The sequence below is a fragment of the Lolium rigidum genome, chromosome 4 (assembly GCF_022539505.1).
Source record: "Lolium rigidum isolate FL_2022 chromosome 4, APGP_CSIRO_Lrig_0.1, whole genome shotgun sequence".
NCBI classification, from domain to species: Eukaryota; Viridiplantae; Streptophyta; class Magnoliopsida; order Poales; family Poaceae; genus Lolium; species Lolium rigidum.
In genome coordinates this window covers 214914687-214938735 of record NC_061511.1, presented here as the reverse complement: position 1 = coordinate 214938735, position 24049 = coordinate 214914687, and the positions used below count along the sequence as shown (strand labels likewise).

At 47.3% G+C, this 24049-nt stretch overlaps 2 protein-coding genes across 2 annotated transcripts; both read right to left on the bottom strand.

Annotated features, from left to right (window-relative positions):
* Nucleotides 1-8990: 8990 nt before the first annotated feature.
* On the bottom strand, nt 8991-9626 carry LOC124648235 (oleosin G-like). The gene has a single exon (XM_047188028.1). The coding sequence runs from the start codon at nt 9624-9626 to the stop codon at nt 9144-9146; it is 483 nt and encodes a 160-aa protein (XP_047043984.1). The 3' UTR covers nt 8991-9143.
* A 4482-nt stretch (nt 9627-14108) lies between these two features.
* LOC124707035 (protein CHUP1, chloroplastic-like) lies at nt 14109-18843 on the bottom strand. The gene is made up of 9 exons (XM_047238696.1): nt 18471-18843; nt 18347-18396; nt 17536-18261; nt 15593-16891; nt 15320-15451; nt 15060-15241; nt 14788-14899; nt 14473-14616; nt 14109-14376 (listed from the first exon to the last, which is right to left on the bottom strand). Exons 1-9 carry the CDS (start codon nt 18547-18549, stop codon nt 14278-14280), a joined length of 2823 nt encoding a protein of 940 aa, XP_047094652.1. The 5' UTR covers nt 18550-18843; the 3' UTR covers nt 14109-14277.
* Nucleotides 18844-24049: the final 5206 nt, after the last annotated feature.

Here is a 24049-nt window from a genome sequence, read left to right as displayed (position 1 = left end):
CGAGTGGCAGGGCGAACCCTAGCCACGTACCGCAAGTCCCTCCTTCCTCCCCCTCCCCTCCCTCGCCGCCGCCAGAGGGCGTCGCGGGGCGAAGCCCCGGGGGCGGCGGCGGCGGCGGGGCCTTCTCTCCCTCTCGCTTGACGGTGGCGGCGCAGACCGGCACGGTTGGCAGGGGCGACGCTTCTCCACATGAGGCGACGACGCTCGACCAGGGCACGAGGTTTGCGTGGCTCCGGCAGGGTGGAGGCGCGGCTGACATCTTGCTGGCGCGTCCCGACGCCGGCGCGTCCGTGGCCATGGGTGGCGGCGGCGGGCCCAGATCTGGGTCGGCGGGCCTGGGCTGTCTCTGGGCAGTCTCGGGCTGGGCTGGCCTGAGGTGTTTGGTCTCTGGGCAACAGGGTGCTGCCTTTTGCCCCCTAGTGCAGAGGATTGAACGGGTTGGGGCCGTCGCCGGCGTCAGTCCGGGCTGGCGGTGCTCGGGCATCCTGTGCAGTCAATCTTGGTAGGGACCAAGATGCCCCTCTCTGGTATGCTCCGGCTGGAGAGTGTTGGGGATCTGTGGTGGAAGGGGGTGCTCCAATGGTGCGGTGGCGGTCTCCGCCATCGCCTTCCAATTTCCCTCCGGCCACCATGGACTACCGGGGGACGGTGTGTCTCGGTTTCCGTTCCTACGGGACTGGTGTGGCACCATTGGGTTTTTTTTGGCCTACAGGGACGCTTGCGTGCTCGATGGTGTGTTTGCTAAAGCAATGCAAGGCTGCCGGCGACGACGACATCTATGGACGCCATCCACCTTCTTGGAGGCGTGGCCAAGACACACATCTTATCGCCGGTTGTCTGCCTCTTGGCACTGACTGCTGCCCTAGTTACTAGTGATCTCTCCGAGCTCCTCCTCGAAACTCCTATTCGTTGAGTCCGTGCGTCAGGTAGTGCCCGGCTCCATATAGTTTGTGTGACTCCCCTTTGCGCGACCACTCCCAAGCCTAGGGTGGCTGTAGGCGTGTGCGTCGCGGCAGGAGGTACCCCGATGTTCTTCAACAGCTGGTGGTTTGTCCTGATGGCATGCGCTAATACATAGGCGTCCTCTTGGAGTGGGTGCCGAAGCTTCTGTGAAAGCACTGTACAGATTGCCTGTGCCGACACCGATGACGCTCCCGAGCGCCATTCTCCTTCCTGGAGGCGTTGTCCTGAAGCCTCCCCCTTGGAACTCTGGAAGTTCGCCAGCTTCACTAGCGCAGTTAGCTAGTTCCCGGGGAGTTGGTTGTCCTCTATGTGCCAAGATGTTCAGTGTGTTAGTCCTGCGTGGTTCAGGTCCGCGGAGTGGCATCTCGGGGCTTCTGCCTCAGCCGAGCCGGTGTTTGGCTGAAGTCATGGGCGCTCTCGGATGAACTTGTAGTTTAGGGCCTAGCTCTATTGTACGTGTTCCTTGTTTTAGGCTTTAGCTCTTCACCACCTGGTCTTGTATCTCTAGATGGTATCCCTAGTTTTTATCCCTTTTTTTTTCTTTGCTTGTTGTCACCATGTACGTTTTGCCGGTTGATGGCTTTGTTAATTCAAAGCTGAGCCCTTCGAGCATGATATTTAAACTATTCTCTTGTATGGGTAGCCAAAGCATCTCTCTTAACATCGATTAAACCCGATCAAAGGTAGTAAACTTGTACTGGTGACTCAGTGGCTGGTGAGTGATCGAAGCGGTAATTAAGCTAGGGAGCCAAGTGATGTAAGCTAACTGAATGGTTCATAGTCAAGGCAACATGCCCCATGTTTGACATTTTACCTCCTAAAGTAAATTTTCACGCATCCTCGGTTTTCCGTGGTCAATTTCCAGAGTTGAGGGCATGAAGAAGATTACGGTAGTCACTCTCACAAAAATATTTATGAAATGATATAGACTTTCACAATGCATTGTATCGTAGTGCGATATCCTCTGTAGTTCAATTTTTTTCATTTAATATAGTATCACATAAACATAATATTTAGGATACAACGTTAAAAATATCGCTGCCCCCCCACCCCCAAAAGTTGAAGGGTAAGTTTTTCCCGGTGCCTTTTTTTTTAGCCCGCAAAAACCCATATTAAGCCCTATATACTCATGTATAGATACACTAGGTGCACTTAATGTTTCTACCAGCCAATGTGGCCGATAAAATATTTTATACACAGACGTTTAGGGTTTCAACGTACACCATTGTATGCATGTCTGACTACTGAACCGTGTAGACTTAAACGGACGGTATGGGCTACTCTAGGGCTTGTACTTATATCTTTTTATTCACTTCTAATCATTGAATCATTGCGACGTTCATGTGTTTCAGTTCACCAAGGAGGGGGGACACCTAAGAAAAAGTGCAAAAATATATCAAGGACCGACGTGACAACTATGTTGTCGCCAGCTCGTTAATTAGGAACCCTATCATCTAGTAATAAGTTGACTACTCCCTTCATACCGGTTTACTGGGCTTACTATAGAATTAAGAATATGCCAAAGAATTAGGCTTGTTTTGCTAATTAATACGTGAATTAATTGACTAATTCCTCGAAACCAGCGCACCCACCTCTCCCTCTTAAGACTAGTCACAATGTATAGTATCATATAAAAGTATTATGCGTATGATACGACTACATGTTACTATGTCCACAATGCATGGTATCATGTACTAGTACCATAATCTTCTTATATTAGTAATTGATTTGTAGAATCTTAATGTATATCTATGTACAAGATGTATTTGACATTAAATTTTCTAGTACTACGTGCTATGATACAATATCTACCTATATAATCCTCTCTCTCATCTTTAATTGTACTGCCATATCAGCTTTTTTACATGCATGGGATGCATGATAGTATTAACTATGATACTCCCTCCTCTCCCCGTATCCCTAGGTCGCCAATTTGATCTATATAATTTAAATTATTAAATACAAAAATTATATCATTAGAATATAGAACATCTAAACTTTCTAATGATATAATTTTTAAGACATATAACTAACGCTAACTTGATCAAATTTGCGACCTAGGGGTACGCGCACGCCTAATAAACTGTGAGAGAGGGAGTACTTCCATTGGGGATAGTCTAATTGCTTCTAATTAACCATTCCTTTTCCTGGTTGCATGCAAGCAGGAGGGAGTCGCTGCGCTGTGGGCCTAGACTGTGTTGTTCAGCTTCCCCTTCTTAACTAATGCGTGCACCAAACAATCGTCCAACAGTAACAGCACCTCAACGTCAAATACATGATCCAATCGCTATTAACCTAGATCACAGTGCCTCTCCTATTAAGCCTAATAAACCGGTATAGAGGGAGTAGATATTTAGCACATTGCATGCAAGAGTTGTAGGAATCGATAGTCAGCATTGATCCGCTTGATGGAAGTCAGGCGCATTCTGATGAAACATCAATTCTGGATTTATGGCACACAAAGGAATATGTGGCAGAGCTTGGACAAGTAAACTGGTTGAAGATTCCTTTGCATGAATGTTTGACACACTTGCACTATTTGACCATTGACCAACAACCAAAAGCTGGTGGTGAGGTGCCTAGGGAGTTTGTGCCGCTGGCTGGTGGCTGCTGGGGTCAGAGTACCACGAACGATTCTTTCATATCAAGTCTTGGATATCATATCATGACTTTACTTGGTCTCAAGCTGAAGTGTCGTGATTAATTAAATTTCACATGGATGCATAGCCGACTGTGTTTAACGGGATAGTCAATGGAAATTGGAAAGATGATCATGGTCTTTGGCTGTGCTGGTTTATGAGTTCTTTTAGCACAAGCACGTACACATGTGTTTAGTATGCTGGGATAACTGAATAAACATCTATGTGCAATTTTAGTTTAGAAAGGTGTTGAGTGAAGCGATGGAGTTAAGTGACGTGAGGTAACAACAAAATAGTTCCTACTTAGGGATATATTAATATCGACACGATATTCAGCATCTCCGACAACACGATCAGGAGGTAGACATCAAGGACACACACAATGACAAAACTAACAATAAAGGAAGAAAAAACGATAGCCGGAATAGTTGACAACATCATGACTACTTGAAAAGGTTCTCCACAAGTGAATCCTTCTTAAAAGAAAAGACGAGTGAGCATCACCAACGCGATTCAACAAAGGCTGGATCATGAGTTTTCTCCCTAGACAGAAAGTTCGAGCAATCTCCACACAAGGCTATCAACAAGGAAGCGGCGCATAAGAACCACCACTGCAAGGTACAACAACTAAAGACCAGACTTAGGGTTTCACCCGGAGATCGATACTGGTACTCATAGAGCACCATCAAACTATTGTCAACCTATGCCCCCCGTCCATAACTCTAGCTTTGAAACCAGAGACAATTTCTTAAGAGCATGGTCCTAATATGGTTGTCACACAAATGATAACCATGTGGATGAACATGCCGCTGAGAAGCACCAAACATCACTTACGACCATCGGCATGCCACTAGGTTAGGCCATCGGCGCCACCAAGACCTCAGGGGACAAACTTATAGTCTCACACCAACCTTACCCGAATATGATGGCCACCGAAAAGTACGTGGCAATAATTCAGATGTCTTACACGTATTAGTCACCAAGGGACTCCATGTGCAGTGAACTTTCGACGCCGAATCACCTCAAATGTAGATGCTTTACATAGCAGCAGTCTATTGCTTGCATCAGCTCATGAGGTCAACAGATCAAAAGAAAAGCTCATGAGGTCAACTGATCCAATTACTACAATAGAAAGAGTTTTTGGGGCTACATTCCAAGATGACGTTGATAATTTGACTGGAAACCAAGGAAATAGATGCAATACTCATCATAACACGTCAAGACATGCATGAATTGAAAATAGGTAAACTTTGGCTGCGAGTGTTTTTAAGAATCTCCTCTACAACTCTCATGACAAGTGATAAGTCTGCTGCATGTTTGGTGATGCAAGCTCTGTAAACGAAACCATTTCTGAAATACCGATTCGGTTATTTATGTGGAACTCTCTGATGCTGTAAGTCTTGATTTAATTACTGTTGTGATTTTCAAGAATTTTAATAATTTACCAAACTTTTTAGTTGTAACAATTTATTTACATTTCATTCTCAAGTTGCGGCTATCATTTTCCGTGCAAAATAATTTCTTGTTATAATTTGGCCTACCTTTCCATCTGTTGATGTCATTATATATTTTACCTCTATATGTTTTCTTCTATACATGAAAATTCTATTATTTTGATTAATTTTTTGGTATATATATCAAACATGACACTCATTGTGAAATCTACAAAAATATATTTTATACCATGAACCTTAGCTGTTAAGTGGGTTGCGTCAACTAAGACCTGATATTAATCCCCACGGGAAAAATGGGAGGCCCTTGCATGCGCAGGTATAGCTCAGCTCGTAACAAAATCCTGTTAACCTGGAGTACAACTTCCAGCCTGTAGTGCTCGATCGAGCGTGCGCTTAGAAACCAAGAAAAAATAGTACACGCCGATCAGATCGGGTCGTACTATTCCCCGCTCGTGTGCATGCGGGAACAACGGACACACGCAGCGACTCGCCTCAGCTCGCCCCTGTTCGGTCGGTCTAGCCGTCTGGGACGGGTTTCTCCAGCAGTTTTTTTCTTTTTCGTATTTTTTTATAAATTCAAATCTGCCATATTCAAAAAGAATCATAAATTCAAAAACTACATATCTTGAAATTCAAAAAAAATCAAATTTGGAAATGTTCAATTTGTTTTGCTAAAATAAATCTATTTATAATTTTTTGTTCAGAACCAAAAATTGGGGCAATTTTTTTCCTCAAAAACATTTTTGTTAATAGTTATTATTTTTAGAACATAAAATTTGCTCACAAAAAAATTTGCTCAAATTTTGTTTGTTCATAATGTTTTTTGTTCAGAAATAAAATTTGCTAAAAAAAATTGCCAAAAAAATATTCATATTTTAAAAAAATTAGGAAAAGAAGAAAACAAATAAAACAAAAACAAAAAAAAAACCGAAACAGAGAACCGAGAAGAACCGCGAAAACCGGATGACAAAGAAGTTACGGGCCACGCCCAAGTTGCCACCCCGTTCGTGCAGAGCGTATTCCCTCACGCACGCGGGCGATAAATAGGTTTCACCGATCAGGTCAGTCGTTACTGCGCACCGCACACCCCCACGTGCGGTATGGACCTGCCTGGTCAGCCCAGTTCACGTTTTTTTGTTTTTTATTTTTTTTTGTTTCTGCTTTCTTTCTTTATTTTTTTTTTGTTTTTTCTGTTTCTTTTGCTTTCTTAAGATTTATTTTAAAAAAAAATGAAAATTGTGCATTTCTTAAAAAGGTTTAAGTTTAAATATGTTCAAATTTAAAAAATGTTCTAGAGTGAAAAATGATTAAATTGAAATATGTTCAAAAGTGAACAATGCTTACATTTTTAAAAAAGTTCAGATTTAAAAATATTCAACTTAAAAAATCTTTAATTTTTCAAATAGATTATATCTTAAAATTGTTCAAACATAAAATTTATTCAAATTAGAAAATTGTTCAAATTTAAAAATTTCTCAAAATTAGAAATTCTGGATTTGAAATATTTCTATTGAAAACTATTTATGTTTGTGAAAAATAGATTTTTCTAGGAAAATTAGATTATGTAAAGTAAAAAAGAAAGAGAATAGAAATAGGAGGAAGAAGAAAAGAGAACGAAACGGAAAAAAAAACGATAGTTACCTCCTAGTGGGCTGCGGGCCAGCTAGCCTCCGCAACCACGCAGGTTGTGCAGTGCTAACGTCGTGTCCACCAGGTCGGCAAACATGAGTGCCCCCTGAGCCCTGTCTCCCGAGCATAGCTTGGTATGGGCTGCGGCGAATCCAGACCATTTTACTAGGGTGGATCTAATTTGGGTTGGGTTTTTCTTTTTTTTTCCTTATTTTCTACCCAAGACATATCGGCTGGGCCAAATCCTAGGGTGGTCCCCGCCCCACCCTTCCACCCTGCTAGCTCAACACGGATGTCCCGACCCAAAAAAACTCGGGCTGGACCGGGCCAAGTTTGTATGTGTGGCTGGGCTTGGGCTGATATTTTAAGTGCGACGGTCAGGCCGAGCCAGGCTTCAGGCTGTGGAAAACACGATTTTGGCCATAGTCACGCCAGGTCCGGAGGGGCTTTTTTGAGCTTTAGACTGGGCCCGTGCTCAATTTTTATGCCCAACGGTCAGGCTAGGCTAGGGCCTAGACTTTCTGCCTCGTGCTTTTTTTGGCCCGACTCGAAGCCCGACCCGGCCCAAATTTTGCCTAGGTATATACTCCCGAGTCCACACCTTCACGCTGCAGGAGCCCGTGGGGGGCGGAGACGGACGCTACAGGCGTTCGGGTGCACGAGACGAGGAAGACAAGAGCGTGCATAAACAGCAGAATGATGAGCGTGCAATGAAAGATGGTGAGCTAAGATTTTTCTGAGTGTGGAGAATTATAATTTATTTATGCAGTGCAGGTTATGTACCGATGAACAACTTTGCTTTGTATTTTTTTAGATAGCCTTTGCTTTGTTTATGGTCATTTTGTATCGTATGGAGAATCACGACCTATCTAAGAAGTGCATACATGATTGAAGAACACGACGAACGATATTTTTATCTAATATAAATGGGAACATAATCTAGGGATTAGTCATCCATCATCCTAGGCGATTTTGAAATTTCTGAGGGGATTACATGTATTGCACAGTTTTTGTTTTTATCTTTTGATATGGTTAGAATTGAGCCGCTATGTAATCTTAGTTATATAGAGGTTGGTGTAATGCTTAGTAACTTTAAGTAATAAAACACATATATTAAAGAAAAAATAGATTTGGAAATAATAATTGAAATCATATATCCTTTTTTGGCTATTTACAAAAGTTTGGCTTTAAGGTTGAAAGTAGAGTTCATAAGCAAAAGCCTGAACTGTTCTTCGTTACTAAAACTATCTGAAGTATTCTAGTATGTGTCACACTAAACCTAAGGGGATGGCGGGCGGCCCATTCTTTTCGATGTTCCTGGTCGTGGCACTCGCAGCTACAAAAGCTCGAATATCTTCCTCCGACGCGATGGTGTTCGGGCGACTGCACTCTCGCACGGTTCCCGCTGTCGGCCTTGTCGTCGTCGTCGGCGGCAAATTATTCGCCTTGCCACGCATCAGTGTCCTAGAGATCTCACGCAGGTAGCTGCCCACACCGCCGCTCTTCGCTTCCTCGTGCTTCCTCGGCGATCGCGCACGCCGGCCCCGCGGCGGTTTGCTGCCGAAGCACGGCGGCTGATGGGACGTCCTGAATCCGAGCCCTTCTCCGCTAGAGGGGGAGGAAGTTGTGGAGGCGGTGCTAGAGGAGCCCGTGCCCGACACGGATGCGGTGCCGGCCGGTCGGCTCTTCCGCTGCCGTCGGTGCCCCTTCAGGTCCTCGGCGGCCGGCGGCGCGGAAACCAGGACGCCCTTGGGCGTCGCAGCCCCCTTCCGCCTGCTGCCGCGCGCGCCGAAGCACCGCGGCGAGGCGGAGTGGCTGCGCTGCAGAGGCGCCGCCTCCAACGCCGAAGGGGAGGGGCAAGCCGACGACGCCTGGCAGCCCACGCTCGACGAGTGTACGGGCTCGTGGTCGACCGTCGCTGACGCGTTGAGCGCCATGCAGGAGAGCAACCACGCAAAGGTGAGGTGGAAGATCTGCATCGCGCGCGCGTGCGTCGGAGTTGGGGAGGAAGGAGGAGTCGGCGGGGTGGCACGGTCCTATGTATACGCACGGCAGCAGACTGCAGCGGGACACGGCGCGCGGCCATTACGGCTGCACGCGCGCGTCTTGCCGAAAATGCCCAACGCAGTCCGGCATTTGCCAAAATCTGTGGCTAATTTCTTGCGATTATTTACTGCTTCCGTGTTTAGTTACTTGCCGGTCGATCGGTTTTCCAGGCTAGCTGAATGGCCAATTCAACCTATCGTGAGGACGTGTTACGATCGAGCAGACCGAAAACAGTGGTGCAAGACACGACATGAGACAATTACCAAGCTAATTTAGCGAGTAGTTCGAGAAAGCCTTGAGATCAACAACTAACAGGGGAAATACACAGATCGAGCAGGGATCGAAGAAAAACGAGATGACGATCTAGGTTCGCGCACGCAGGCACGGCGGCGATCGAGCGGGATCTACCTAGCTAGGCGCCGGGCGCGGCGTCCTTGACCCGGTTGTTGAGGTACCCGCCGTACTCGCGGCGCGCGTAGTCCTTGACGTGGCTGGCGGTATCGGCGATGCGGCTGCGGGCGCGGTCCACCTGGTCGGCGCCGACGGGGTGGCGGCCCGTGAGGTAGCGGTACGCCCAGGTGGCCGCGGCGAGCGCGGCGACGGCGAAGCCCGCGGCGGAGAGCGCGGCGAAGCCGACGACGAAGAGCGCGAGCGCGAAGGGCACCCAGATGGGGCTGGTGAGCAGGGCGAGCGGGCCCAGGAAGACCAGCGCCACCACCGCGCCCGTGATGGTGAGGCCCGCGAGCAGGAGCAGCGCGGCGCCGGCGAGGAGGAGGGTTAGCAGGCCGACGATCTGGGTCGAGGTTGGGGCGTGCGCCTGCACGCGGTGGAGGAGGGTTGATGGGTCCGGGGCGTGCGAGTCACCGTGCTGCTGCTGCTGCTGCCGATCCGCCATGCTCGCGGAGGAGGAGACGGTGGTGGGAGTGGAGGGGAGGGTAGTGGTGGTGGCAGCTGGGTGAGAGGAATGGCGAGGAGGAGAGTTAAAGGGGCGGAGAGGGAGGCGGGCGAGAGAGCGCGTGGCGTGGACGGAGTGTGCATGCGCGACGTGTGTGCGACCATGGCCAGAGCTTGCTGTGTCCGCTTGTCGTTGCACCGTGCTCTTCGGATCGGATTCTTTTCTACGTTTTACCGGCGGGATGAACGGCAGATGCTGTGGTGTTTAGTGGGCATCTGATGCCACGTGCCGACGGTTCGAGGCCTTGGGACAGTGACACGGCGACTCATCCTACGTTGCCGGAGCGGCAGGTGGGCGTGGCATGCCTTGTCGCGGTTCCAAGCGGCGGGCGGCAGTGACGGTGTCGCTTGTACTACGTAGTTGGTACGCATCGACGTGGCCACTACTTGGGTGACGCGCGCGCGCTCCTCTCGCCGGAGACTTGGACAACGCCGACGACACCCAGCCGAGGCGCCCTCGACCCCTCGTTCTGGTTGGAGACGACGTGGACGCGGCGGCATCGCTGGACTGTCAACTCTCAATTTTTCTGGTGTTATTATTATTATGCTCTTTCTCTAGTGATGACTATCTCAATATCCGGGGATACTACGGATTTTCATCTTCCCAACATGCGCCCTAGCGTGAGAGCATATCTGGCGATACTACACCTGACGAGTTTTTTTTAGATAACAAAATAAGGCTCTAAACGGTGAGGAATATACAAGATGTGTTGAACCAAACAACTACACACACAAGACATAAACCTACCAATGAGACTACATTCGGAAACGCGAAATAGCCAGCACACGACTATTATAAAAAGACTACGCAGAGGAAGAGCAAACGCTGGACGAGCTATGTTGTTGAGCTTGGGTTCACCCGAGCATGGGTGAGCCAACGAACACCGCAATTGTCTAGACAACCCCACCGTCGTAAGCAGCGCCACTAGAGGCCTACCACTACCAGAAATCGACCATCACTGCTCACAACCAATGATGTAGAACCAATGTAAAGCCCAACAAAAAACTATGAGTGTGTGCAGAGCACAACGAAAGCCTTGCCAGGCAAGCGGAACGAAGAGCCAACACCGAAGCAGCGACACTCTGTCACACAATTGTCAGAAAGCTGCCCAATGTGAACTCCAAGACGCATAGAAATAAGAAAGACAAATATAAATAGTGTCACAAAAACACATAACTACTACTATAGATTTTAAGGGCAAGCTAATACTGCCCGATGTGAACTCGAAGTCGGGGCAAGGTTTCGATAGTCCTCTCTTCAGTGGATCCATGGGATCTCCGTTTTCTATTGTGGTAGTGAAGTTAAGAGATATGGTGTTAAGGTTCAAGCAATGACGACCACGGGTGGCAAATAGCCGGTTCGGTGATCCTTCGTTGGGCCACCTATGCATAGGTCTCCATTGTAGCTTGCTCCTCAACATTTGAGGTTGCCATGTTTTTCGATGTTTGCGGTCGATTGTTTGCTTGTTTTTTGTGTTATTTCACGTGCATGTTTTCATGAGGGCCTCGTTAGTGGTCTTAGCGATGGTGTGCGCCGCCTTTCTACTTTTGCCCATTCAACTGGTCGCGCTGCAATGGTTTTCGACCGCTTTTCCGTTAATTAACTTTTTTTTTGAGAAACACGGTACAAACGTAGACGCTCACATACACGCGCATACACTCATCCCTATGAACGCACACACGCACACCCTACCCCTATGAGCACCTCCGGAAGACTGAGCTGGCGGATTGGATCTTGAAATTGACGAAGTCACCACGGGCGCCTCGGCGTCGACGGGAACGTCGCCTCCCACCTGAATGAATATTCCGCCTTTATGAGACACACGAGATGTCAAACCCGGGGTTTGAACTGCGGTGAGGCAGGGGTACAACCACCCTCCTAGCCACCCAACCTCAGGTTGGTTCTCCGTTAATTAACTTGGCACCTGTATTTTTAAAACTACTACTGTATTTTTTTTTTGAAACCTTAAAACTACTACTGTAGATTTTAAGGTTTTCTCCCTTGTGTTTCGGAAAAATTTCGACGCGGTTTCAGCAAAAAAACGTTTCGTCCTGCCCGCTCCCGCGAGCGGCAGGGCGGAACCCTAATCTCTGCTTCGTCCCCACCCCTCCCTCCGCCTCCTCCCTCCCTCGCCGCCGCCGGAGGGCGTCTCCGGGCAAAGCCTCGGGGCGCCGGCGGCGGCGGGGCCCCCTCTCCCCCTCGGCTGGCGGTGGCGGCGCGGGCCGGCGCGGGCGGTAGGGGCGGCGTCTGCGCGCGGAGGCGTCGGCGCCCGCCGGGCGCGAGGTCTGCGTGGTTCCGGCGGGATGGCGGCGCGGGCGGCTCTCGGCCGGCGCGTCCCGGCGCCGGCGCGGCCGTGGCCGGGGGTGGCGGCGGCGGGCCTAGATCCGGGGCCGGCGGGCCTTGGTGCGGGCCGGGCGTGGTCCGGCTCGGGCCGGGGTGTCCCGACGGGTCCCGTCCGAGGGCAGCCGGGTGTTGCCCCGTGCCCCGACGGCAGAGGAGGGTGCGGGTCGAGGCCGTCGCTGGGGTTTTGGCCGGGCTGGCAGTGCCCATGCTCCCTCTGTTTTTCGATCTTGGTAGGGACCAAGATGCCATTTCTGGTTTGCTCCGGCCGGAGAATGGCGGGGTTTGGTGGTTGGGAGGGGGTGCTCCATTGGTGCGGTGGCGGTCGCCGTCACCGCCTTCCCGTTTCCCACCGGCCACCCTTGACCACCGGGGGACGGTGTGTCTCGGTTTTGTTCTCCGCGGTCGCGGTGTGGCACCACCGGACGCCTTGTCCTACGAGGGACGCTTGCGAGCTCGATGGGATGTTTGCGAAAGCAATGCAAGGCGTTTGCCATTGCCGGCGACGACGACGTCCTTGGACGCCGTTAACCTTCTTGGAGGCGTGGCCATGACACTCATCTTGTCGCCGGTTGCCTGCCCCTGGGTTTTGTCTGCTACCCTAGTTACTAGCGATCCTCCGAGCTCCTCCTCGAAGCCCCTTTCGTTGAGGCCATGCGTCAGGCAGTACCCGACTTCATATAGACGGTGTGTCTCCCCTTTGCACGGCCATTCCCAAGCCTAGGGTGGCTGTCTGTGGGTGCGTCGTGGCAGGAGGCACCCCGGTGTTCCTCAGCAGCTGGTGGTTTGTCGTGATGGCATGCGCTGAGACTTAGGAGTTCTCTTGGGGTGGGTGCTGAAGCTCCCGCGAAAGCACTGCACGGCTGGTCACGTGCCGACAACGATGACGCTCGCGAGCGCCATTTTCCTTCCTGGAGGCGCTGTCATGATGTTTCCCCCTTCGAGCTCTGGAGGTTCGCCGGCTTCACTAGCGTAGTTAGCCAGCTCTCGGGGTGTTGGTGGTCCTCTGTTCGAAATGCTGCTCAGTGTGTTAGCCCTGCATGGTTTTCAGATCCGCGGAGTGGCGTCTCGGGGAGCCGCCGGTGTTTTGCTGAAGTCTTGGGCGTTCTCGGCGAACCTGTAGTTTAGGGCCTGGCCCTGGTCTGCTTGTTCCTTTGTTGTAGGCTTTAGCTCTTCACCACCTGGGCTTGTATCTCTAGCTGGTGTCCCCAGTTTTTTCTTTTTTCTTCTTTTTCTTTGCTGCGTGCTACCTTGTACTCCTGGCCGGTTGATGGCTTTGTTAATTCAAAGCTGGGCTCGTCGAGCCTTCTGTTTAAAAAAAAAAAAAAAAAATCGACGCTTTCACCATAGCAGTGTACTGAGACTTATCAAGGTGGGCTATCATGGGCTGGTTTTGGTGGGAGCAGCTATCTGCTACTGGCCCATATGGTAGTTGTCAAATTCCTTGGTAACCCATGAAGCCCATCTCCCGACTCCGTCCGCTGCTCCATATCATGTCGCCGCCGCCGTCGGTAAGCTGCTCGCCGGCCAAGTTCCCGTCCCGGCAGCGGCACAAGCTAATCCCCGGCTACCTTCCATCTTTAGATCTGACCGTCGATGCAATCCGAGGCGGCTCCAGCAGGCGCGTTGCCGGCGTCGAACCGAGCGCAACCGCCCCCAGTTGCAGCGCTCACTACTCCATTCGAAATTCGGTGTAGGGCTCACCGCCGCAAACCCTGCCTTCTCCCTGCTCGCGCTCGCTGCCCATACCCCTCTCCAGTGTAGAGCACCACACCTGACAGAGGATATGCTTCGGCCACGCTGTCTGCAGGGCCGCTCTGGTGTTCAACCGTTGGGTTTCTACTGTTCGACTACACTGTCAGAGACCAAGTAACAACCCTCTGTTCCTAGTTTCTTCGCTATAAAATTTCTCCTGTTTTAGTATTGCTTGAATTTAGTGGGAGACATTTCAGTATGATAAGGTTCTATTGACACTGAAGCAGAAATTTCCATTACTCATAAGAGTAGCAAAAAGTAGGTATCTCATGACTGGTTCACTCTTTACAAACTGCCCGGTCACAGAGGGTAACCCGACAAACAAACTTGGACAAAAACGGGTATACGTATAGTATAATCAGAACCTGTAGACTTGACATATACAAGACAACATTGGAATTTACAGTTCTCTCTTTTGTACAGTTTAGCTAGCCAACTAATCCTGCCATCTGAATAAACAGACCAGAGAAGAGAAGCGTGGAACCCTGACTCCGTGTTATGTCTCCGATGGCGGCGGAGCGGGTGCCTGTGTGCTCATCTTGCTCCTCAGCTCCTCGAAAACTTTCATGCTGTCCGCGTCGAAGCCTCCAGCAAACTGTAGAATGTTGAACGGTAAGTTCTTGATTTCAACTCCCTGATGTACCTGTAAATGCTCATACTGTTGGTATATAAACTTTAAATAGTTGTATACCTGATGAACCCGGAATGCGAATCTGACACCCTGGAGAAGCAAGAACTCTCTGTTGTGCTCTTTCTCAGTGCCTTGCATCGCATCGAGCTCTGAGGCAACCCTCTCCATATACTTCTTTGCCAGCTGAACTGATGCCAATTTGATCTACACAGACATGTGAAATTAGAATTTTTATTCAACTCTTGGTGCATGTTCTTACTAGAAACTTGTTCATCTTTATAAGGAATTAATAAACGTATGTAGTGCTCTTTTGAGTAAGGTTGCCAACATAAGTTGGTAATTCAGTAGCAATAGATATAATCTAGAGATGCACACCTTGCCAACTTTTCCAGAATCCGATAGCCAGTCAACTGGTATTCCATACTCCTTGTATCGTGCGCTGGTCATGTCTCTTGTACGAAGAAGTGCATAAACACTCTGCTCCACTCTGTCATAAGCATGGCACAGTTATTTCATCGACACAATGATTTTGTCACATATATTCTGGAATTTACTAGATATTGCTTATTCTCTCTCGTATTATTTATTGTTTCACCCTGAAGAACTATGCAATTTAGGAGAATACCTAGTTCAGAGGAGATACTTACTTTTCAAGCAGCGAATACATCTTCTTGAGAGCTTCTTCACATGGAACTTTGGGATCGTCGGCAAATGATGTAGCCTTGTTTTCTAATTTTTGCAGATCCGTATACTCGAAAGCAGCCTCTCTTAATGCATCAGTTTTGCTCTCTGGCCAATCAAAATGCTTTAGCACCGCTCGCTCATCAACCTAAAATAAGTTAATTGATGTTTTTAGTTACAGATCATGTGCAGAATACGTAATGTGGAAAAGTTTGTGTGGTCTTACCAAGAAAGATAACTCCTCATCCAGCCAATGTACAAATGCAACAACATCATCAATGTTCACGAATCTTGCTGCTCGGACTTCACCTGCTAGCGACTCAACAAAATCTCCTTGTGTCTCCACATCAGCTTTGACCTGAAAAATTCCAAGTTTTTGACAATGTTGGTCATTTCTTACATAGAATTTTTACTGACCGATTATAGTGGGCTGCACTAATAATGGATGACATGAATTTGGCAGGATATTTATGCAAGGTGGGCCGTTGAAGATACTTACTGCTAAGAGGAACGTTGATCTGTTCTCAATCTCTCCGATCATGTTGCTTCTGTTATCAGAAACATTTGATGTTTTTGATCCCAAAGAAGTTGTGTTCTTAGCTTCACGTTTCATGAGACTCTGGTAGAACTCCACAACCTCCGGAGCACGGTGTACCTTGTCACCACCAGCAACGCTCTTGGATAGAGAACCAGGAGGCGGTGGTGGAGGCGGCGGACCACCAGGTCTCCCAGGAGGTGGTGGCGGAGGAGGAGGTCCACCTGGTGGACGTGGCGGCAGTGGTGCTCCGCCTGCAGTGTTGGTAGCTCCTGAAGCAACAGCTGATGCGGTGGGAGGTGGACGGGGGACTCTTGGAGCTCTCTTCTCAATTTGGGCAAGCTTCAACTGGGTTACCGCCAGGGGATTGTTCTGGTTATCACTAGATTGCTCGCCGGATTCAACATTAGCTGCAGGGACCTTCTTCTCCTTTATTTGAGCAAGTTTTGGTGGGAGTGCAGCTCTTGGAGATGGTACTAGAGCTGAGCTATAGCCACCACCGAACCTTTGTGCTCTAGCTTGCTCAGCCTTCTCTTTGACCGCCTTCTCCCGTTCTGTAGCGAGCTTATGCCTGTCTTTGTAAGCGGGATACTTCTCATCAGCAAAGCCTTCAACAGTCTTTGACATCAATTGGAATGAAGATGCAATATTCGCGTCATCCATTTCATTGGAATCTTGCTCCCTCTTTCCAAACGTTGTAATGGATATACCATCTCCTGCATTTCTGATCATGAGAGATTCCAAGGGGCCCTTTGGTTTCTGGCTCCTCTTTGGAGAGCCACTGGTCAGGGACTGTGTCGGCGATGATAAATAGCTGCTGTCATCCTTGCTCCTCCCCCACTTCTTGAGTTTTTGCATCAGATTGGGCCTTTTGCTTAGGAAGCTGTATCTGCTAGAAGAACTGTCAATTGACATAGTGTCGAAGTCTTCGCTTCTGGGGGAAGAAGGTGCAGAAGAAGGAGCACTATCAAGGTCAGTGTCACCCTGGCCTCGTTCAGACCCATATTCCAACATTAGCTGTTTAGCCCTCTCCTGTGATTTTGGGCTAAGCGTCCTGTTGAGGTCACGGGCAGACATTTTTCCTGATGGTATCTGGTAGTTGCGGAGCTCGAATCGCAGACAAGCATTGACCCACCGCAGGTACACCAACTCTTCTACTTCACTGAATCTGTTCATCTGTAGGCCTTCCACTTGCTTTGTGAGGTCCTCATTTGTATGTCGCAAGTTGTTAATCTCATCTCTTGCATGGGCAACCACATCACTCTGCAGGGAGATGATATATCATTAGTACATTATTGGAAAGTATATCATAAAACAAACTATCCAATACTTGATATAAAATTTACTAGCTAGCGTTCTTCTTTTGTAGAAGTCTAGAATTGTGATATGGGTCTGAAATATAAGGCTATTTCTCAATATAGAAAAACACCTCAGCTGACAGCATGTTCTGTTGAACAGGGATGGAAGTTGTAATTATCCTGATACTAAGCTGTTCAGTTCTTGTCCTCATGAGAATGTTACAGCGAAAACCATGCCATTATGTGCAAGAGAAGAGTCAAAATTTGCAGTCCTGGTCATGAAACTAATTGATTGGTTTGGTTTCTAGGAAGAAAAAGCAATATAAGAGAGAGCATATCATTTATGATACCTTTTGCAAGTGAAAACAAAAGCAAAATACTAGTTTTGAACTAGAGACAAGCTAAGAGGATAGGCCTGTACGGATAGAGACAAATCCAGCAAATGTTTCAGAACCACTGCTAGTCTGCCACAAAAACTAGGATCCTCTAGGGCCATGCAAATGATTATGCTACAAAGAACTGCTGCTGAATATTGTGTTGTACTGTCAGTAAATGCGATTTTTCGTTCGAAACTTTGCAGAGTAAGAGTAATAAAGTACTACTCTCTACCTCTGTTATTTTCCCTTGTGCGGCATCCAGCTTCACCATGAGGTCCCTCTTCTCATACAGCAGCTCCTTGTTCTTCCTCCTCAGCTCAAGGACCTCCACTTCCAAATCCTTGAGCTTCTTGAGCTTCCGTTCGATCTCCGCGTCCTTCTTGGCCACCTCCTCTTCCTTGGCCTTCAGCCCCATGACCTGTTGCTTCAGCAGCATCAGCTGGCCTTTCGTCTGGTTCGCCTCCATCTGTATCTGGCGCTGCAGCTCCTTGATCCTGGTCCTCGACGCCTCGAGCTCTTTCTTGGCCGCTGCGCCTCGGACAACATCCTCCTGCAGCTTCTTCCTCTCCGCCTGCAGCGAGCTGATGGTGATGTTGAGCATGTCGACCTCCACGGTCTTGATCTTGAGCTGCTTCTGCAGCTCGGTAACATCGGTCTCCTGCTCCTTGAGGCCGTAGTACTCCAGCAGCTCGCCCTCGAGCTTCACCTCCCTCTCCTCCAACTCATGCACCAGGCTTCGCAGCCTCTCCATCTCGGCGGCGTTGTTCGCCATATGGGCGTTGTACCGTGACCGCTCCTTGACGTCAAATCTGTCGCTCGGTATCGGGATGTCGATCTCCCCACCCAACAGGCTCTCGATCTCTGAGAACATGTCATCATCATCGTCATCCACTGATGGAGCTGAGTTTATGATACCGCTGATTGTTTTAACCTCTTCCGCCTCTTCTTCTTTCTCCCCCTGAAGAAGTCAGAAAGAACAAGAACAGTTTAGTACAACAGAGTTTTTTGTAACTTGGAACTTATAGTAGACTGGAAATACATACATGTTCAGAACCCCGAGTCCTATCCTTCTTCTTGCTTGCTTGGCCATTGTCTGAAACAAGCAATGAAGCAGAGCTTGAGTGAGAAATTCAGACACGAGGAACCATCAGAGAGAGATGTACGTACCTTTGTTAGGCCCCTTCCCTCTCTTAAGGGTAAACGCCGCGAAGGATGCTAAGACCACGAATCCCAATCGCACTAGCATGACTCCGTCGGCTCATCACTATGCCCGCCTCAACCGGCTGGAGGGCAGAGACAGGCAGCTCTGGCTCTGCACATCAGAAAGCTTGCAAAAGCATAGGTGGGAGCAGGAGCATGTGTGAATGGCCAAGGCGGCTAAACCTTCTCCATATCTCTAGCCTGCAACCGAAGACCACCGGAGGAACATGTGGCTGGCCTTATTCATCCATGCCATGCTGGCACCGCAAATGTTTATCCCTAAGCTAAAACAAGCTCGTGTAGCACAATGAAGTCTGAAGCTTCTTTTCTCTCTGTTTGCGTGCGTCCAATAGTGTAGCACTTCTTAGTTAGTAGTAGCTGACAAATTTTTCATATGCTGATGGTGCCAGGACCAGGAGGAGAGCATGTGTATCTTGGTGGTCTTCTCGTTTGCTGTTTCTGTGATGCAGAGAAGGCTTGTGTCTTTGGAAGATTGTGGTATGCCGTTGTTTCCTGTGCACAGAAATGGGTGGTGGCTGGTGTGTCTGGGTGAGGGTGAAGGGGGAGTTGTAGTCAGATCGATGGTGATGTGTGGATAGGGGATACGGGGGGAGTTATGATGAGAGGCTCGCACATAGGATGGAGCATTTGCCCTCTGCTGGAATATAATCTGGATAGTTTTTTTTAATCTAAATCAGTAGTACTGAACTATTCTGATTAATTTGTAAAAGACCGCAGAAAAATGGGCTTGATTGACCCGAGGCATGTTTTCATATCTCAACTATTGCATTGTCCAGAAATTCGATGTGTTTTTTACCTTCATTGGAATAGTTGATAAATCTAGAGGCTTGCATGTACTATGTAGTATTTGGAGCTCAGTAGCTAGTGATTTAACCTGATGAGCGTGCTCAATAATAATAATATGGTACTATATGTATGATATCTTTCTTCCAGGCCTCCTAAAGGGGTACTCTAGTAATTGGATTACTTATGTACAAGTTTCTTTTGTCCAAAAGACCAAGGGAGCCTCGGCATCCAGGATCTTGACGCCTAAAACATAGCTCTCTCCTTAGTAACTGGTTGTTCAAACTTCTAATGGAGGATGGGTATGGGAAAAATTCCCAGAGGAAAAAATATGTGGGTTGAAAGGCTATATCCCGGGTATATTTGAAACCGGGGACTCACACTTTTTTTTGCCTGATCTGGTGGCAAACAAAGAAATATTTCTTCCACCTTCTTAATTATGGAATGGCTCGGGGATTCATGACTGGGAAATGCCCCTCTTACGACCAATATACTGCTTCTACATCATAGAGGTGCTAGGAACAAACCCACCAAATGTGACTTTTAGACGAGACTTAGTCGGTGCGTGCCTCAGCTCCATGGAATACCCTCCAACTGGCAGTTGACATTTGTCCAATTATTGCAAGAAATAAGCATGTGTTACCATCGAAGATGTGTTACCCTAATCAAAGGACAATTTTGCAAAGCACAGCTAGTAAGGCAGTACACAGTGTTTCTTTTGGTACAAAGTGTTTCTTCTAGTATAAGTTTCTTCTATATGGTCAGTTATCTGAGTGGCTTTTAACATGCATCCACCTTGCACTGTTGTAAATATTTTTGGCCACCAATTTTGTGAGTCATTGATCGCAAGAGTTGAATCTTCGTACGTGTGGAAGAGTTTTCCTTATTATGGTCGCTATGACAATGCAGAAGTGACATGGTTCTAATGATAAAATGAATCTCATTTGCAGGTTATTTTCCAATGGGTATACTAGCTCCGGTCGTGGTCCATTAGTTCTATAAAGACTGTAACACCACATGTTTTCAGTGGCGTCCTTACAATTAGAGCATATCGCGAAGGATATATGTACCCCACATGCATCCATGCATGACTTTGTAATTTTCTTTTATCTTCCTCTAGCATTTAACTGTGCAGAGGCTGATGTGAAACTTGATGTGAATGTTTGAATTAACAAAAATGCACTTTATAAAAAAACATGTAGAACATAGGGGTCGGCCATACATTAATACTTGTAGTTCCCACCCAGTTTACCTAGCTGTCAATATACAAAGGTGGGCGATAAGCCTCTACAACGCACACAAGTTATTTCAACGGCTGATTTGTCGCACACGACTTAGTTTCGAAAACCATGTGCGGCATGCATGGCCTTCACAAACGGTAATTCCCAGTCGATCGTCTATGTTTGGCTGATAGCAAACGATGGTGTTGTTTCACCATGTCTTCTTTGGTTTTGAAAGGATAATGTCTCCGTGGTTTTCGAAGGATAATAACACTACCGACTTCCGAGGACTGTGGTGGCAGTATAACCCTCTTGTTGTACCTCGTTTCAACAAGAACCCCTTGGAGGAGCTGTTGATTTCCTCAAGGGAAGTGTTTTTTTGGACTTCCTCCTCAAGTGAAGTGCAATTCCTAACCACCAAGTGAATACTGCACATAAATATTATCAATGTGAGAATATATAAATACGAAAAAGCTAGAAACAAATAATGCAAAACAAGCGGTTAGTGAACTTACCCAGAAATGCAACTGCTAGAAGTAGATCCCCAGCTACACCGAGAAGCAGACAAGCACGAGGATTTTGCTGCAACTCGGGGACGAGAAGTACTCTCTCCAAAACAAACTATTTTGTCATTGATTTTGGCAAAATGTTGCCTAAAATCTTTATAGGTTCATTGAATCTACGACAACTAATTCAGACCGGAGGGATAAGTGCTCCAAGAGTAACAGGTTCACTGTCTCTCACTCGAACTAATCGAAATGGAGAGCTCAACAGTATGCAAGGATGCAAAGAAAGAGCACCAAAGGTGTTCAAATCCTTCACACTCAAATCTACCAAAGCAACAAGTGCTAGGAACGAATTAGAGAGGAAGAACAAATGAGGTAATCAACAAATGACTCCAATATCTAGATCCCCGAGAGTTCCTCTCACTTAGGGGAGGAATTGATTGGTGGAGATTGTAGATCTAGATTCCCTCTTCCAAATCCCTCAAGAAGATGCACGATCATAGGAGGGAAGGGAGAGGAAGCAAACTTTTGAGGTTCAACAATGGATTATGAGAGAAAGAGCAAGTGTAATGGTTGACCTTACCTCATCAAGGAAGAAGAAGGGATATTTATAGTCCAAGGGAGAAAACTAGCCGTTAGGGGGAATTTCTGCGACCCAAACCAGTGGCAAAATCGGTGACGCCAACCCCCCTCCCCGTGTACTGGACCGGCATACAAACCGGCAGACCGAAATACTCACCGGATTGGTCCTAGTGCTAAAGACTGGGCCGGTTTGAAACCGACACTTTGGTTTCCTCGTCAGATTGAATCCATCGGGCCGAAACTATTCCGTTTTCGCTAAAACAACTCTTTGATGTGCCTTTCGGCACTAGACAATTTCGACGGGCTGTCGGTTTCTGGGCCAATTTCGCCAGAACCCGTCAAACTGCAATTTTCTTGAAAGAACTAAACTTTCACGAAGTTCCTAAACTCCGATTAAGATGAAAGCAATTTGATTGGAAAGATAACGAGGAATAGATCAACCTAAAATTGGAATATTAGGAATCAACGTAGGATATTTTACACAGTTTTAGAAGTGAAACCTCTCCAACAAACTAAGAATCGAAAAAAATATCCAAACTCGAAAACACAATAGATGATGCATACGATTTCTGTTTTCGATGAACTTAGGCTTGTTGAAAAGCTAGCAACAAGCTCAAAAACTTCACACAAAGAAGCACCAAGAAGCAAGAATAAGGGATGCAAATTATGCAAAGGATTGAGCTCCCTAAGACGATGTGATCAAGTTACCCAACCGAAAGCCCCTCGTGATATGGCGTCTATCTATCCTATAACTCGGTCTCTCAACAACCACCTTTAAAAGGAAAACCTAGCAAGTCTATACCTTTGTCTTGCGCATTTCGCTTGATCTTGATGATGCTTCATCCAAGCGGAATGCACCACTTGATCATCATTGATTCATGCAGACTCACAATTTCCCCCCATACACCACTATGGGATAGCTTCATCAAGGCATATTTTCACATGTCCATTATCACCAAATTTTCAACAAGCTTGAAGCATGTGATCTTCTCGAGATGCATATCTTGAACTTGCCCTTCTCAACCTTGATGACCATCATCACTTGATGTCATCCTCCACATGGGCTATATGAGATCTTGCTTTTGATGAATTCCCATGTAAAGATACCTAAGCCAAATAGACAACAAAAATACACATATATGATGGGTTAGTTCACAAACCATAATTGATAAGGCTTATCATACCACAACCTAAAACAGACGAACAGAACTAGCAAGATTTAGGGATTGGTATTTCAGATGGCGCGGACTCAAAGGAAACCTAAGAGTTGGAAAGGCTTAATCTCTAGCAGTACACTTAGATCATATGATCCAATGTGGTACATTATTTATGCTTCATGTATTGACCAACTTGAATCTAATCTATGCTCTTAGTCTTGGCCGACCTTGTATCTCTTCATGCCCTATCATAATATCTTTTTTTTTGCGGGGAAAAGAGAGCTTTCATATATTTTGGCTAACATGTTTTACAGCTTCATTCTCCACAATCTCTGCCACAGCTGGAGGGACATGCCCCATCCAGTAGTAGCCTTGACTAGAAAATCTAGCTATATCAGCAAGCATATGAGCTGCCTTGTTACTCTCTCTTCCTATTTTCACAACTTCAAATCGAAAACAACTATCTTGGATCATATTAATCTCTTCATACAACTTCCAGATACGAGATCGACCCTGGTTTCTTCGCTTGATTGCTTCAACTACCAACGAGCTATCAGATTCCAGGATTATAGAAACATTACTCCCTTTGTGAACACCTACAGTCTGGAGTCCAAAAAGGCATGCCATTGCTTCAGCTTCAGTCACGTCTTGACACTTCAGTTGAGCACCATTGCTTGCCCACAGGACCTTCCATGTATGGTCCCTGCATAGACAAGCAATTGAGCATGTACCATTCATCATATCAACAGAAGCATCCACATTGATTTTTATCCAACCATCGGTTGGAGCAGTCCATGCCATATTGGTTTTAGGCTTCAGCTGACACACCTCTGGTATACCTTTAGCAAAGGAAGGAGCGCCCAGACTGATTATGGGCTCCTTGCCTTTCCTGTTGCTTATTGACTTACAATTCAGATTTAGCTCATGTAAATAACGGTTAAGATAATTAGCAGAGCCCACCTCGCTGCATTCACCTTTCTCATGGACAATATCATTTCTCATGTGCCAGCTTCGCCACAGCGTCATCAGCACAACCCCCCCTTCTGTCGTTGCTGATACCAGCTAGGAGGATTAGAAGCCAATCCGGTCCGGAGCATTTAAAAAAAGATTCACCTGGGAGATCCCATTTTTTCCTCATCTCTTCTCTCAAAGCTCTAGATTTTGTGCATGGTACCGTGGCGTGGAAGCTGGTTTCAGCTTCACGGCCGCAGATAGAACAGGTGCTGTCAGTTTCTAAATTTCTTCGAAACTTATTCTTTTTTGTTGCCAGGTTGTCA